Source organism: Camelus ferus, chromosome 19 (assembly GCF_009834535.1).
Source record: "Camelus ferus isolate YT-003-E chromosome 19, BCGSAC_Cfer_1.0, whole genome shotgun sequence".
NCBI lineage: Eukaryota > Metazoa > Chordata > Mammalia > Artiodactyla > Camelidae > Camelus > Camelus ferus.
The window spans coordinates 19,814,122-19,831,521 of NC_045714.1; the positions used below are offsets into that span (position 1 = coordinate 19,814,122).

Below are 17,400 nucleotides of genomic sequence, written 5' to 3' on the forward strand. Positions count from 1 at the left end.
ACAGAATATTTTCATTGCTCTCCAGAATGGCATGTGGAATCTCTTTTTTCCCTTGAAAAGAGGTTCAAAGCCTTCATGTCTACAAGACCACTCATGGCCCACCCGCACGTGGACCCGACAGGCTATAGGTGGCAGACTCCCCCGCTCAGTACCGTGGCTTTTCTTCCAATACTGAGCTCTGTCCCCCGGGTCCTGCCCAGCAGCCACATGGAGGTGCAGGGGGATGCGTGGAGGGTATGTGTTCATAGGAAGGCCCGACAGTTTGTGCCCCTCATCATAATGAACCCAAATTCCTATTGGGTGTGTTGTAAACAGAAAAGCCATTTCTTCAGGCCCCGTGCTCTGAGCACACCCCAACAAGTACCTCTTTTAGTTTCTATTTGCAGTTCTTTTGGGTTTTTACCTAGGACTGGAATTTCTGGATTATGTGGTAATTTTTTGTCTAACTTTTTGAGGAACTGCTGAATTTTTTCATAGCAGCTGCCCTTTCCTTTCCCACCAGAAGTACACAAGGGTTCAGTTTCTCCACATCCTCACCAGCACTCACTTTCTATTTTTCTAACAGTCATCCTAATGGATGGAAAGTGCATTTCATGTGGGTCTGATTTGCGTCTCCCTAATGGCAAGCGACTAGCATTGTCTCTGGAGTAACATCCAGTGACTTGACTTGGGTTGTTTGTTTTTTATTGTTAGTTGCAGGAGTTTTTAATATATTCTGGATGTGGATCCCCTAACAGATTCACGATTTGCAGAAATTTCCTCCCATCTCTAGGTTGTCTTTTAAATCTCTTGATTGTATTTTTTTGATGAACAGATTTTTATGATGTTCAATTTATCCATTTCTTTTGTTGCCTGTGCTTTTGGGATCACATCCAAGAAATCATTGCCAAATCCAGCGTCATGAAGCTTTCCCCTTAGGTGTCCTTTTGCGAGATTTATAGATTTACCTCTCACATTTAGGTCTTTGATCCATTTTGAGTTTTGGTTTTTTTTTTTTTTTTTTTGCTGTTTTTTATTGAAGTATAGTCAGAAGTATAGTTAGTTACGGTGTGTCAGTCTCTGGTGTATATGTCCCAGTCATGCATATACATACATATCATTTTCATATTCCTTTTCATTAAAGATTATTACAAGATATTGAATATAGTTCCCTGTGCTATACAGAACATTCAAAAAATATTTTGGGGGGTAATTTATGTTTTTATTTATTTGTTTAGTTTAATGGAGGTGCTGGGGATTGAACCCCGGATCCTTGTACATGCTAGGCACGTACTCTACCACTGAGCTATAGCCTCCCCCAAGTTAGTTGTTGTATATGGTGTAAGGTAAGGTTCCATCTTCATTCTTTGCATGTAGATAGCCAGTATTCCCAGCACACTGTTGAAGACTGTCCTTTCACCAAGTGGACTCCAGCACAAAGGCTGGTGACTGTTGAGAGGCCATGGTGGAGACTGGTGTAGGCAACCGAGCTGTCCAGTGTCCTAACATCAGAGCTGCTGAGCAGCAGTCCGGGTGGGTCGGAGGAGCAGGGCCCCCGCCTGCCTGAAGAGGCATGGCAGCAGCAGTGGCAGCCACAGGGAAGTCCAGTCCCAGGGGCCCTGTCGCTTTGGCTGATGTCCAGAACCAAGTAGGCGGGCGAAGGCTAAAGGATCAAGTGCCCAGGAAATGGGGCCAGATGTCGCTGGGGCGGGGCCTCGGGCTCTGCCCAGGTGAGTGAAGACAGAGGCAGGGACCCTGCAGAGCGCCAGGTGAGAGCACCGCCACTCAGCCTGGCCTCAGGGCTCAGGTCGGAAGTCAGAGAAGTTCAGCGGGGCCATGACGAGTTCCCAGGGCCGGCCTCACACACGCTCAGTCCGACATGGGGGGACAAGCCAGCCGCGCTGGGAAGCGGGGCCAGGGCTGCTGGCGGCCGCCTGCTGCGGGCAGGAAGTGAGACGCGCCTGGCCTCCAGGTGGCGGGCACCGTGCTTCCAGCTGGGAGGCCACTTTGTGATAAAGTGACTAGAGACGCATCTCCCGTCTTGAGTTTGTTCTATAGCCTTTGAGAGTGTTCTGCTTTCGTTTTATCTTGTGTAGAAAATGTTTGAATGCTCTTAGGTTTTCGCTTGCCTTCTCAACGTGCCCTCACGGCCAGTCGGGAACCTCTTTTGTCGTAGGTGTGCCAATTGCCTCGTGCCCCGCCCATCCGACCCCTTCGCTCGCTTCTGTCTGGAGTGTGGCTCTCCTGTCCCGCCCATATTTGGCTGTCGTCTCCCGCCCCCGGAAGGAGCACAGGTGAGCAGCAGAATCCTTACATTAAAATCCTTTGGTTTCTCTGGTCTTTGTAGCAGCAGCACCGCGCCTGGCACTCGGGAACCACAAACACAAAGACTTGTTGAAAAGGTTACTGGCAAATGAATCTCTTACAATCCAGACTCCCACTTAGGAATGAAAAGGCTTGTTTCCAGTGTGGCCTTCCCTCTTCCCTTCGTGTGGCCTTGAAGAAGCGTAGGCTCAGAAAAAGACTGAAATCTTTTTATTTCAGTGACGCACGCTCAGATAAATTCATGTGTCCTACTCATAGGATTCTGTTCGTAACTTGGGGACAATAAGGGAATATATTCTAGAAATAAATGATAAAAAGTCCTAATCACAAGTCTGTGTACCCATGAGATACATCATTCCGTCCAAAAAAGCTGTTTATATAGGCTGTAGATTGATCAGTGTGTCTAAATGGAAAAGTTTTAGCCGAGTGTAGGTCATGATCCATACTATTTAGTCTGTAGTTAGTGAGAAAACGTACTTGGCTTACTAAAAATCAAAACCTTCACCAAAATGTGTTCACCTTTTACGCACTTGATGCTCTGGGGCTTTTTGCACTAAGGTTTACAAAATGAAATGAAAGGACCTGTGGGGCTGACTGGAAAATGACCATTTCAAAAAGACAGTCACCAAGAAAAAGTCACTTATTCAGCAAGTTCAAAGTCTAGAGTTTAAGAATTGAGTTTCCACTTCAAGCAGGGGGTTAGATGGTAAATGGATATGCTGTAGAAATTCGTGTATTTCTGTGATAGATTTTGAACTCCTTGAAGAAGATAACACAGCAAATCAAATGTGAGCAGGTCTCACTGGTTTGAGTTTTCCCTGCTTCTATTCGTTGGTATGACGTCAAAGTTAATTTTCACTGGCCTGAGAACAGATTTTTCAGACCTTTCTTTGCTGTTACTGGGAGAAAAGCTTATCAGAGATGATAAATATTTAAAATGATGACCTTTGAAACATGTATGCTGCTTGTAACTTTATTAATGCGCCCTAATGTGTAACAGCTTGTCACTTAAACTGCTACGTCCTTAACTGTGCCCTGCTCCCCTCTGGGTTTCTGGGATTCAAAGTGGGTGACTCCTGCTTCTGGGATCTCAGACGCAGGACACTCAGTAGAGATGCAGAGGTGTGCCTGTCAGCTCCAGATCCTCTCTCCATCATCCTGCCTTGTGGTGCTGGAACTGGACCTGCAAGCGTTTCTCCCTTACCAGCTGGCCCGAGGTTCATTTCTGTCAGGAGAGGCACATCGCTGTGGAGGGCACGGCAGGAGCATGGGCTTGGCTCCTCCTGTTTCTGGCATGCTTCCCCTTCTCTTTGCTCTGAGGGTGCTCGGCTAACCTGCTGGTCACCTAATTGTGCTGGACCCCGTGAACAGCTTCTTGGGATGCTGTGGGGTCCACGGGTACCCCGCCAGCTTCCAGACAGTCTCCCGGTGGGCGGTTTCCTGGCAAGTTTCATCAGCAGCCCTGCCAGCCCCCTAGAGGGAGATTCCTGATGAGTTTCATAGGACCCCCGGGTCGCTTTCTGCCCGCAGCTCTGGTCTGTGTCACCGCAGTGAATTCTCTGCCAACCAGTGGGTGACAGAAACACCCAGTTCAGTAAGATTCCATCCTCTTTGGGCTCTCTGCCTCAGCCATGGGCGTCACGGCTCCTCTCTGTCTCGGGTAGTCCTGTGTTCTTCAGAGTTTGCTTTACGCATTGGTGGCTTATCCTCTGTTATTAGCTAATAGCTATTTATGTTACACTTGCCCTGTTCAGACTATCCTGGGGGAAATCCGTAGTGTGAAGCGGCATCACAACAAGTCAGGCTGCCATGTGGGGCTGGCAGGGACGCAGTGTCAGCTGAAACAAGCCTCTTGAGTGGCCAGGTGGCTGCGGCATGTGACTCTCGTGGCGGCGGTGATGACCGCGAGCACCGGGGTGTGGATGGAGTCCCCTGAGCACCTGCGAGCATCGTGGAGACTGACAAGCACAGGACCTTTAACTCACAGTCTGAGACCCAGAGGGCTCCCATGGCAGCCCTAAAGGAACCCATTTCTTGTAACTCCAGGGCCATACTGAGGAGATCAAACACGAAATATAATTGTATATGTTGGTGAGTTGCAGCATCAGCTGAATTCACGTCATCACCACATTTCTTTTGTGAAAGTTAGAGTATACACTGGGACAGAGTGGGATCCTGAAACTTCACAATCGTGATTCCCTGAATTGCTCTGCGCTTCAGGCAGGTGGATGAGCTTGCCCTCCTGGCTGAAGTCGCTGGCCTTCCTTTCCTTGAAATCTCGGTGCTAACCTCACCTGGGGCAGTGGCCTTGAAAGGGGATGCGGATTCTCCTAAGACTCCCCACAGCCCTGAGGCACCCACGGCCCAGTCCCATCCCAGCGAGCTGCAGAGGGACAGGTGCACACTGTGATCCAGGGGAAAAGCTCACACACGAACAGAAGAGCACAATTTTGCTCATATATATTGGCAGAATCTTGGGGAACAAGTGTGGGAGTAGGTTTTAAATGAGTCAGAACATAGCACTAAATTGGGCCAAATTCACTGATATGCATGCACCTTCTGTGGTTGCTGGGCTGACTGTATGTGCTGGCTGCTGGCGCTGGGGGCGGCTCCAGGCTTTTTTGGTTGGCTGGCTAATGCTTGGACTCAACAGGAGCCTATGTTTAGTGAGACAGGGACACCAGGACACCCCTGATGTCATGTTGGAGTCGGTTTATCACGTGTGCCCTCTATCCCCGCCAACTCTCACCTGCATTTCACAAGAAGGCCCAGAAGACACTTCCTTCACTCGGGCGTCAAGGAATACGTTCACGAAAGGAGCGCCTGCACCCTGGAGAAGTTCCCTGGCTGCTTTCCTTCGGTGGTCAGACGTGATCACTGAGGGGTGCTGCCACTGAGACGGGCTCCCCGATTTCGGGTGGCTAGTGGGATTCCAGGGCATCAGAGGTCAAGGGCAGCGCTTACCTGCCAAAGACCAGGTGGGCACACGTATTGTTAGAGGCAGCGGTGACGTATCGGCAGTCAGAGTCTGACCACGGCATTCCCAAGAATGAGCTAGATGGGCAGTCTACTAGCGTATTGCTTGTTTTATATAATAGGGAAGGAAAAAAAGGCACGATTTATAGCCAAAAACATGACTGGAGTCTCCACAATGGAACATCCAAGTCTGTCATCCAGTTTCAAGACTTAAGTCAACTCACAAACCCACAGCTCCCTGATCGAAGGGAGGCTGGGTCTCCTTGAGGACAGACCCTCCGTCACTGCGAGTACGTGTCATAAATCATCCTTGAAGCCTTTTCCACATGGACCTGTTGCCTGCACTAGGGTGACTATGCCTTGGAGAAGAGGAAATGCCCAAGCCTTTGGGGAATTACTAGATATCAGCTCTGGACTGATGCTAATTCTCAGAGATCCAGAACACTCCTGTGGTCCACCGGTAGACGGTGGGGTGCAGACTGGTCAGATGATAAATGGAGTCTGAAGCTCAAGGCTGACTCATAGTTTTTGCTTGGTGTACTCTGGGGACTTAGGTTCGTGTACTTTTACAATTGCTGTGTCTTCCTGATTTATTGACCCTTGTGTCATCACAAAATGTCTTTGTGTCTAGCAATATTTCTTGTTTTTAAAGTCCCTTTTCCCCTTGAGATTTATGTAGCTACCCTGGCTCTCTTATGGTTACTATTTGCATTATGTGTCTTTTTCTATACTTTTACTTTCAACCTACGTGTATCTTAAAATCTAGGGCATGTCTCCAGTAGACAGCATATAGTTGGGTCTTGCAATTTTATCCAGTCTGACAGTCTCTGCCTTTTAAGTGTGGTGTTTAGTCCACTCACATTTAATGCCTTTATTGATGTGGTTGGGTTTACATATGCTATTTTGCTGTCTGTTTTCTATTTGTTTCATGTTGTTTTGTTCTTTTGTTCTCCTTTGCTTCCTTCTTTTGTGTTAAATAATTTTTAGTGTGCCATTTTAATTTGTATTTTGATTTTTAAAAATATTTTCTAAAGTGATTTTCTAATAGTGCTTCAGGATTACAACATACACCTTAATTTCTCAGCCTATTTCAGAATAATTTAACTGAAATCCAGTAAAACGCAGACATTTTGCTTTACTATATCTCCTTTTCCTCCCCACTTCTTTATCTTTTGTATATTGTCATCTATATTACATCTATTATAAGCTGAAAATGCAGTGTTCAACACTCTTACATCATTTAAAGATGAGAAAAGGTGTTCATGGAGTCAGTTATATTTACCAACATATTCATTATGTCTGGCCTCTCATTTCGCCACTTCTTTCCTGGGAACTCAGGTTATCTTCCAGCGTGACTGACTTTCAGCCTGAAGGACTTCCTTTACTCCAGGCACAGCTGTGTTTATCTGAGAATGTTTATTTTTACCTTCACTTGTGAAAGATAGTTTTACTGGATGTGAAATCCTTTGTTGGCCAGTTATTTTTCCTTTCAGCCGTTTGACTGTGTCATTCTACTGCTTTCTGGCTGCCATAGTTTTTGAGGTATAAGTAGTTTCTTCTCTTGCTGCTTTCAGCATTTTCTCTTTGTCTTTGGTGCCCACCAGTTTGACCGCCGTGTGCCTTGGTGTGGCTCCCTTTGTGTTTATCTTTCTTGGGATTGATTGAGTTCATTGGGTCTGTGGATTAATGTTTTTCTTCAAATATGGGAAGTTTTTGGCCATTGTTTTTTCGAATTCATTTCTGCCCTTTTTTCTCCCCTCCGCTTCTGGGACTCCCATCACACGTATGCTGGCATTCTTGATGTTGCCCCAGAGGTCTTTGATGATCTGTTTATTGTCTTCAATCTTTTTCCTCTGTTCTTCAGATTTGAAAATTTCTGTTGAACTGTATTCAAGTTCGCTGGTTCGTCTGTCACTTTTTTTTTTTTTTTTGATGGAATTACTGGGGATTGAACCCAGGACCTCGTGCATGCTAAGCATGCATTCTACCACTAAAATATACCCCCACCCCCACTTCTGTCATTTCTGATCTTCTATTGAGTCCCTCTGGCAGTTTTTTTTTTGTTTTTTTTTTTTTTACTTTGGTTATTTTCCTTTTCAGCTCTAGGTTTTGATTTGTTTTTTTAAAAATAATTTCTTTTTATTGAGAGTCACTATTTTTCAGATCACTGTTATCATACCCTCCCCCTTTCCCTTGCTTTATTTTTAAGCCTGGGATGACCCCTGGGTGTGCATAGCTTGGTGTTCAACTTGGTCAAAAGATTGTGCCAGAAGTTGTGCTCAAACACCTTGGTCCTTAGGGAGGTGGGTAAAGCTCAGTGGTAAAGTGCATGCTTGGCATACACAAGGTCCTGGGTTCAACCCCCAGTAACTCCATTAAAAAGAAATCTTAAAAAAAACCACCCCCAAATCCAAACACCTTGGTCCTTTAAGGTTTCCACTCTCTGCTGCTGGATCTGTAATGGGCTGGCTGGAACATTCAAACTTCATGCTGTTTTCAAGTCTGCCCCAGCTCTGACTTTGTGCTGAGCTGTGTTGCATCTCCAGGTGCAGCTGCGGATGTGTGGGTGGCTTGGACCCACTCGGGGTGTTGCTGCACAGGTGAGCGTCCCCCAGCCAACCAGGGGCGTGTGGGGAGATAATCAACCCCCCTATAGATTTGTCGACTTCCTCACTCCATCAGGCTGTGAGCTATTCTTTCTTTATTTTTCCTTTCCTTTTCTTTCTCTTTACTCCGATCTTTTCTACAATAAACATGTTTTTACCTTAATAGGAAAAAAAAATTTTAAGATGGTAATTATAAAAAATTTTTTTTACAAGAGCAGATTAAACCTTACATTTTAAGATCTACTTACACCTTCAGTTTTTGCATCCCAACACGAACCTGACCTCTTTCTCTGTGCAGATGGGCCTGTGTGTGGAGTGTGGAAGCCTGGTGCCCATGAACACTCCCATCTGTGTGGTGTGTGAGGCCCCGCTTGCTCAGCAGCTGCAGCCGCAGGCCAGCCTCCGCTTGAAGGTAATGAAACGCGATTCCGTAAAAGCACGAGGAAGATAGATAGAAATTAACGTTTGAACAGTTAAATGTCTGTCTTCAGCTGTTGGAATCAGCTCACCGTTGATAAGCTAAAAACCGTTGGACAGAATCCACTCTCATTTTTGGAAAGGCACACTGTCCAAGAGTTTAACTTGCCGACAAGATCTAAATGTTAAGGGAGATACATAGAATGTGTTCCCTGAACATAGATTTGGAGAATAAATTGGGCCACAGCTACCGTAGATAATTTCTTACTTTGTCTATTTAAACTTGAGCATTGTAATGAATATTGACCTTTAATCTTGTCCTTAAATTCACTTCATGCTTTTGTTTGCTTTGTTTGATTATGGGTCTCTATTACGTAGAAAAGAAGGAATGCAACTAGTCACATGGATAAAAAGTATCATCGTGAACATTCAAAAAATCTTCTTAAGCAAATGACATCATGCGTTAACTTTTTTTTTGTATGTTTGTTACAGAACATACAAATGTATCTTTTCTTCATTTTTCAATTTCCAGTCCATTTGCTCCTTTTATTTTTAATTTTTTTCCAAGACAGTCAAGTTTTTTTTGTATATATATATTTTTATTAAAGTATAGTCAGTTTCCAATGTTGTGTCAATTTCTGGTGCACAGCACAATGCTTCAGTCATACATGAACATACATATATTTGTTTTCATATTCTTTTTCACCATAAGTTACTACAAGATATCGAATATAGTTTCCTGCACTACACAGCATGAACTTGTTTATCTATTATATATATATCAGCTAGTATTTGCAAATCTCTGGCTCCCACCTTTTCCCCTCCTACCCCTTCTCCCTGCTGCCCGGTAACCACAAGTTTCTTCTCTATGTCTGAGAGTCTGTTTTTTGTTTTGCAAATAAGTTTGTTTGTCTTTTTTTTTTCTTTTAGATTCCACATATAAGTGATATATGGTGTTCTTTCTCTTTCTGGCTTATTTCACTTAGAATGACAATCTCCAGGTCCATCTATATTGCTGCAAATGATATTATTTTATTCTTTTTCATGGCTGAGTAGTATCCCATCATGTAAATATACCACAACTTCTTTAGCCAGTCGTCTGTTGATGAACATTTAGGTTGTGTCCATGTCTTGGCTATTGTAAATAGTGCTACTGTGAACACTGGGGTGCATGTATCTTTTTGAATTAAGGTTCCCTCTGGATATGTGCCCAGGAGTGGAATTGCTGGATCAAGACAGTCATGTTTTATTAAGTCAGAGGGTTTAAAAGGTGTGTCATAGGGGTGGAGCAAAAGGAGGAGGGATTAAAATTAATATAAACAAGTAACTCTTGATGTCGCTGGGACCAAGATCACTACTTGAAAGTCCCCCTCCATGCAGAGGGAGAAACGAACACCTACTGAATACAATTAATACAAACAGAGGCAGGAGAGAGGAGATGCTCACACAGGAAAGTATAAATGGGCTGGGGGTGGGGTGGGGGTAACCACCTATCCAGGACCCAAAATCCAGCTGGTGGTGCGATGAGGAAATCATCTCCAAACCTCACAGTTCAGACCCCACGATTCAGCATAAATGCGGGAAGACGTCACTCCCAAGCTCCGCAAGCCAACCGCCAGCCGCGGATGGGCGGCTCGGTGCAGGGAAGTCGGGGCCCGGAGGCGGGTTCCCATCTTCCCGGGCTGGCGCGTGTGAGCGGTGCGCTGTCCTGACAGCCTTCTCCCCCTCTACCTCCTTTTAACTTGACCTCAGGTAAAGGTCACCAGAGGATGGAATAGATCTAATAAAGACAACTTTGGGGGTAAAAAAAAGCAAGAGTTTTTAGCAATAAGGGAAGTGTGTGGACTTCGCATACATTGGAACTGCAACACCCCTAAACTGGCCTGGTGGATTCCCTGTGGGCAAAATGTATTGAAGTTTATGAGGGAAAAGGCAAGTCCGCTTTTTCTTGCACGTCCCAGCTATGCCTTCACTGTGAAAAGTCCTAAAGTGTCCCAGGTGGTGCAAACCTTCCAAAGTGAGATTTTGAAGAACTGGCTGGGCCAGAGTCAGGGTGGATGAAACTTTACTCATCTTTTTGTTGGATGACTATTTTCAATCATAAGAAACTTTCAAAATCGCTGCAGGAAGCCACCAGGCAGGCCTGGAGCCCTGTCTCCAGACTTCTTACATGTGAGGGAGAGAAATCAGCTTCTCTCTTTAAGATTTCCCTTCTTTGAAACTAAATCCCTGTTTTATGTTGATTTGCGTATTTCTATTTGTCATGATAGTGCTTGCATTCTATTTGACGTACGAAGCAAATAAACCTTTCATTTTAAACAAACAAGCAAACAAACAAACAAAAAAAAACAGAAGAAAGAAGAAAAGCCCTGAGTACCCAGGGCTCACCCGTTGGAGGGACAAGGCAGAACCTGGGGAAACTGGGTGAACTTGAAGGCTGCCCCACGCGAGGGAGGACTTGTTTAAATATTTAGCATCCTCACTAAGGCAGTCTGATGGTGGTCTTAGTCCCAGATCGTCCCTAGGAACACATACGAATCTGTGACTGTAGCGTTTCTGTGGGTCGTGGCCACTGCTCTTCAAGCAAGGGAGCCGTGATGGCATGTGTCAGAAAGCCGCCGCCCTGAAGCGCCAGGAAAGCCTGTTGAGCAAGGAGGCTGTGCTTACTGGGCCTGATGCAGTGAGAAAACGGCCACTCTGACCCCTGGTATCTCAGAAGGGAGAAGACTAGGGAAGGCTTTCAGTACTGCAGTTGGGTGATTTTAAAGAGAATTGGACAAGAGTGAACCCTGAGGTCAATTATGGACTTTGGGTGATGATGTGTCAGTGTAGGTTCATTGGTTGTAACAAATGTACCATCTGGTGCGGGATGTCGATAGTGGGGCGGGGGGGGTGTGTGTGTAAAGGGAATGTATGGGGACTCCCTGTAAATTTTGCTCAGTTTTGATGTAGACCTAAAACTGCTCTAAAAAATAGTTTATTAATTAAAAAAATTTAAGAGAGTTTTGCAAGGCAGGATTGAAATTGGGCAGAGTTAGTTTAGATTGGGCAAAGTTATGATATGCTAGTTTTAAATTTTTATTTACTTCAATACAGATTTTACATCTTTAAGGTGGTGAGTTTTTGATAGACATATACATGCTGAAATGACTCCTACAGTCAAGCTCATTGACATACCTATCTTTGTATCCTGGAAATGTGCTTAGAGAGTAGACTTCAAGTCTGCCACCACACACACACACACACACACACAGACACAGACACACATGAGCACACAGATGGTTCTGGACTGTGGGTCCCGCAAGCTGAGGGTCTTGAGGTGGGCCACTGGGGTTAATAGGTGAGCAGTTTCACTTGGTTTACACTTTTCTCTTTCCCAGGTGAGTATCTCCTGCAGCAAACAGCTAGACTGTCTTGTTTGATCTCACCATTATTTAATACAGGGCCAGGAAATTTGTTTCGCTTCTCAGTGGGTCAGTGGGTTTCACCACATCAGGAAGATCACTGCCCTAAATCTCACAGAAAAGCTCTGACGATTGCAGGTTATGCAGTGGAGACTGTAAGCAAGTGTGAAGAAAGCTGGAACCAGGGGGTCAGGACCCACTGAGTTCAAGTCCATGGTTCTCTGCCATTTTGGGTGGCGGTCAGTCGGCCTCTGCCCTCTAGGAATTCTCTGGGCTGGGAACTGTGGTTTCCTGGGTTGGCTCAGGTTCCTAGAAGGACCCTGGAGTCGTCTATGTAAGCGGAACTTGAGAAAGACTTGGCAAGACCAGGGACTCCAGCAGCCTCCCTGGTGGCATTGGGACAAAACCCCCAGGAGTTGGCCTTTCTTTTTCTTGATGGCCTCCTTTACCTGTGCCAGATGCAGAACATGCTACGTCAGTTTCAGGACACCTGGGAACACAGGTACTGGAGTAGAAGGGAACATCTGAGTGTCACAGGTCATTGACAATTGAAGGAGATCGTGTCCTGAGAGGGCGGAATAGGCCAGTGACTGAACAGCTGTTAGCAAACCCTGTCAGGCTATTTTAACCACCTTTTCTTTTTCTCTGTTTTTTTCTGGATTGCAATTTAGCCCCAAGTTCCTGACTCGGAAGGTTGCATTTACCACTCATTAATAAGGTGGTCTTTAAACTACAGACCAAACCCAAATTCATATTTAATGTAAAGCCCCACGGGGGAGACCCCAGTCCAAGAACTAGATTGCTTGTAAACGTATACTCTCTTGCTGCTCTTGGGTCTTCCTATTTATTGTTCAAGCCAGGAGATGGAAAACGTACTGATGAGCGTGTTTTCTGCACTGAAAAGAATAATCACACCCATACTCAGCACAAAATACTCAGTTTGCCTTCCTGATGCCAGATGAATACTCTCTTTCAGGTTTTTTCATTTTGAGGTTTATTTCTTTTAAAACGTATTCATTTGTCTGATGCTGTTTATGTTGTAATAATTCCTAAACCAACCCAATTTCAGGGTCTGAGTGTTGGCATAGGGCTGGCTGATTGGCTGGAAAGACTGCTTAATGGCTTTTTTGCACAGCAGTTTGCTCAGAGAAACACGTATTTCTTATTCTCTGTTTTACTTCTTCCTTTCCAATTTGAATTCCTTTTCTTTCTTTTTCTTCTCTACTGTGGCTAGAACTTCCAATTCTATGTTGAGTAAAAGTGGCGAGAGTGGGCACCCTCGTCTTGTTCCTGATCCTAGAGGGAGTGCTTTCAGCTTTTCCCCGTTGAGTATGATGTTAGCTGTGGGTTTATCGTGTATGGCCTTTATTATGTTATTATGTTCCCTCTATACCCACTTTCTGGAGAGTTTTTATCATAAATGATGTTGACTTTTATTAAAAACTTTTTCTGCATCTATTGAGATGATCATACGGTTTTTATTCTTCAGTTAATGTGGTGTATCACACTGATTGATTTGCAGATACTGAAAAATTCTTGCATCCCTGGGGTAAATCCTAGTTGATCATGCTGTATGATTCTTTTGATGTTTTATTGGATTTGGTTTGCTAATATTTTGCTGAGGATTTTTGCATCTGTGTTCATTTATTCTCTGTTTTCAAGGAGAAAGTGATCTGCCGCACCTGTGGCACAGGGAATCCCGCTCACCTGAGATACTGTGTCACCTGTGAGGGGGCCCTGCCATCAGCACAAGAGGTAGGTTGGCTGCATGTGCCAGTCCTGTATTTTAGTGGCTGATAAATGTTCAGTGTTAATGATAACAAAGAAATATAATCTGCAGAGTGGGGAGGACGTCTGGTGGGGGAAGGTAGTTTTGTTTGTTTGTTTGTTTGTTTTGTTTAATGGAGGGACTGGGGATTGAACCCAGGACCTCATACACACTAAGCAAGCGCTCTCCCAGTGAGCTATACCCTCCCCCAACTTTGGGGTTTATTGAATACTTTTTAGAATTATATTTTAACTGTCCTATTAGCTTTTTAGCTGTATTTCTTGGCATTATTCTCAAATAGTTGCCCTCATGATTAAAATATACATCTTTAAAATTTCAGTCTAATTCGTTGTTATCACACCACATCAGGTGGAACACAGAAATCTTACAACTGTATAGGCTCGTCCTTCTCCCCCCTCCTTCATGGCCCAGTTACGTACATCATAAACCCTTCGAGAATGTTGTGGTTTCTGTTTTAAACAATTATATAGTTTAAAAGAAATTAAGAGAAAAAAGCAAAAAGCTCAAAACTTTTTTTTGAATTTACACAGACATTTACCATTTCATCATCCTTTTCTGAGGACCCGAGTTTTTCTCTAACATCATTTCCCTCCAGACATAACTCTCTTTATGGTTTCTTATAGTGCAGGTCTACTGGCAGTGAATTCTCTTACTTTTCTTTTGTCTGAATAAGGCTTTATTTTACTTTCGTCCTCAAAGGGCAGTTTTGATGGGTGCGCAGCTCTGGGTTGACAGTTACTTTTCCTTCAGAACTTTACGGATGTTCTACTCTCCGTGGTTTCTGATCAGAAGCTGGATGTTAATCAGATTGATGTTACCACATATGTGATGTGTCATTTTTCTCTGTTGCTTTTAAGATTTTTTAAAAAATCTTTGGTTTTCAAAGATTCGGCTATAATGTGCTTCTGTGTGAGCCTCTCTGTGATTACTTTCGTTGGTGTTCACTGAGCATCTTTTAACTGTAAATTTCTGTCTTTAATCAAATTTGGGAATTGTTTAGCCATGATTTAATGATTTTTGGGGGGCACTACTCAGCTTGTGCTGTTCTTCTTGGACTCCATGTTCACATCTCTTGAATTGCTTGATATAATCTAACAGGTCCCTGAGGTTTTTCTACTTCTAAAAGATTTTTCTCTTCTTTACATTGTATAATTTCTACTGATCTATCATCAAGTTCACTTATGTTTTCCTTTATCATCTTGTTTCAGCTGTTAAGTACATCTGGTATATATTTTATTTCAAATATTATATTATTCCATTTTAGAATTTTCATTTGTTTCTCTGTATTGTTTTATTTCTCTGCTGAGGTTGCCCATCTTTTTGTTCATTCTGGGAAGAAGAGATGCTGTAACATTCTGGTTGCTAGTTCCGACCGCAGATTCCTCCTGGAGTTGGGTTCAGTTGACCCTCTTGCCTTTTGAGAGGCGTTCGTCCTAGTGCATTCCAGGTAGTGCGTCTCCCAAACCAGGCACGTTTACTACGACCTGCTGAAGTGACGCAAAGCAAAACAAACAACAGCAAAACCCCAGCACGCATCAGAGAATGGTCACAGAATCCAGGAGCACCACAGTCTAATGTGTGTGATGCCAGGATTCAATGGAAAATTCCTCAACATCCTAAAACTAAAAGCCAAGAGAACCGCATGGTTTAGAGGGGAGGGGAGCGGAAAGCCTGGTCTCTGCTGAGATACTTTGCCTTTGGCTGAGCTGCTTTGAGTGTTCCGTGCGTGTGTCATTCAGGGGTCCATAAGAGATGTGAATACACAGAATTTGGGGGATTCCCCCTCTCTTACACTGTCTTTCTGGGCATGTCCCATCTCCTCAGTAACCAAATATCCCCTAGCTGCAGTTTTCTGATTGTCCTAGCCAGAAATACTGCCCTTTACGCAACACTTCACTGGCACTGCATGGACCGCCCTTAGCCCCGGGCTAAACACCGTGAAGATGCGCGCTGACTTTGTATAACCACCCTCCTCCGTGCGTGGACTTGCTACAAGAGTCCATCTGCTCCTGTTCATTCGCCAGTGCCTTCACGTATCATGAGAAGATGTTATAGGTGTTTCTGTGGACGAGCCGTTTGGTATGGCCTTACTCCATTATTACCAGGAGGAAAATCTGTATGTTTTTAAAAAGGGTTATTTCTGTTACATAACATATGTTTCTGAGGCTAAGGAGCTGACACATTTAGTAAGAAAACGCATCTCTTCCCAAAGCAAATTTGATGTAATTGTAGGATAGTCTTCTTGTTGAAAGAGAGAGAAAAATACTGAGATATTCACATACTCAGTTATCAACTGAATCAATTACTCACTGATTAGTTGATTGACAGGTAACTACTTGAATGACCCCCATGGTGCCAAGGCCACGGGGCTGAGCTAGTGGGGGAAATGTGAAATGTTAGTCCTTTCCCTTAAAGAAATGAGGATCTGGTGGCAAGTACAGTGAGGAGGGAAGGAACCTTCCCTGTGCTGAGCACCCCCACGTGCCTCACTGCAGTTAACTATCCAAAGTCCCCCCGCAGACATCCCCGCCGTGAGGAAGCTGTTGTAGTGCAGAGGCTGCATGGAGTCGTGGGTAAAAGCCAGGCTTCCGAGTCGGATGGTCTGGGTTCAACCTGGGGTCTCCCCTTCTCAGTGCTTCAGTTTCCCTCCTCTGTAACACAGGATGTGGGGGTCCCGGGGCGGTGCTCAAAACAGCGCCTGCGCCGAGTGGGTGATCAGGACTGTCATCCCCACGGGTTTGATGGGAAAACCTCTTCCTAGGCAACAGTGAGTTAATAGCAAGGAACAAAGATTCTAATCCAGGGCTACCTGACAAAGTCTCGGAAACCCTCATGAAACAGCCCCATCTCCCTCCCCACAAATAACATAATTCTTCTCATGGGTCAGGAGTGGAAAGTAAATTCACATTTCTAGATCGAAACCAGACTCCAAAGGAGAGAGGCTGAACCTCACTTTCTCTGCTAATCCTGTCAGTGAACAGCAGTGGGCATGCTGCCTTTGGTGTTAAAGGTCCTGGGACATCCAGCTGTGTGAGGCACCAGTTTCACTGACTTCCCATGGAGCGCGTGTACTAACTTGTACTAGTTTCTTAACTGGTGAAGCTCGTCATAGTTTTACTCTTTGGGGCAAAAATACCTTATATCCTTGCACTGCTTGGGGGCTTTCTTCTTTCCCAGTTGGGAGGGGGATGGAGAACGTGGGGTTGACCTGCCTGCACATGCGGTGTGTTCACCAGTCCACCTGCCGAGCAGGGGAGCTCCTCCCCCACCCACTCAGGGACGGAGACCATTTCCTGCTCGAAACGTGGTTGCCGGAATCGCCGGGAAGCTTGCTTCTGCGATTAGTGTGAGCCACAGTCGGTGTTTTTAAAACAGCTTCTTTGTGCCTCCTGGCCACCCCAGAGCCAGGCTCCTCCTCTGCCACAGCCTTGCAGAAATCACTTCCTGGGACTGGATACTAGCACCTATTTATGTAAGAATCTGGAGAGAGAGATAAATTAGTTCTTTTAAATTGAGAAGGTCAAATGTCCATCAACACATGAATGGATAAAGAACATGTTTTTTATATATACATATATATATGTAATATAGTGTATACACACACACACACACACACACGCACGCACACATGAAATACTACTCAGCCATAAAAAAGGAATGCAATAATGCCATTTGCAACAACATGGATGGACCTAGAGATTGTCATACTAAATGAAGTAAGCCAGACAGAAAAAGACAAACACCATATGATGTCACTCATATGTGGAATCTAAAATACGACACAAACAAACTTATTTACAAAACAGAAACAGACTCACAGATGTAGAAAACAAACTGATGGTTACTTTGGGGGAAAGGGAGGTAGGAATAAGTTGGGAATTCGGGATGAACAGATACACACTAC

The 17,400-nt window shown here is 44.6% G+C and overlaps 1 protein-coding gene and 1 non-coding gene across 5 annotated transcripts in view; one reads left to right on the forward strand and one right to left on the reverse strand.

Annotated features, from left to right (window-relative positions):
• DZANK1 (double zinc ribbon and ankyrin repeat domains 1) overlaps window positions 1–17,400 on the forward strand; it is a 69,703-nt gene that overhangs the window by 23,373 nt on the left and 28,930 nt on the right. For 3 of the 4 annotated variants that reach the window (XM_032461767.1, XM_032461766.1, XM_014557721.2), the window contains exons 8-10: window positions 2,156–2,273; window positions 8,185–8,298; window positions 13,370–13,462. In XM_032461767.1, coding sequence (XP_032317658.1) covers window positions 2,156–2,273; window positions 8,185–8,298; window positions 13,370–13,462 — 325 coding nt within the window. The remainder of the gene's footprint in view (window positions 1–2,155; window positions 2,274–8,184; window positions 8,299–13,369; window positions 13,463–17,400) is intronic. The other variant, XM_032461768.1, reaches the window with a different exon arrangement.
• On the reverse strand, window positions 226–355 carry LOC116658088. Its single transcript, XR_004313289.1, has one exon. It is a non-coding gene; the product is annotated as a small nucleolar RNA SNORA11 (small nucleolar RNA).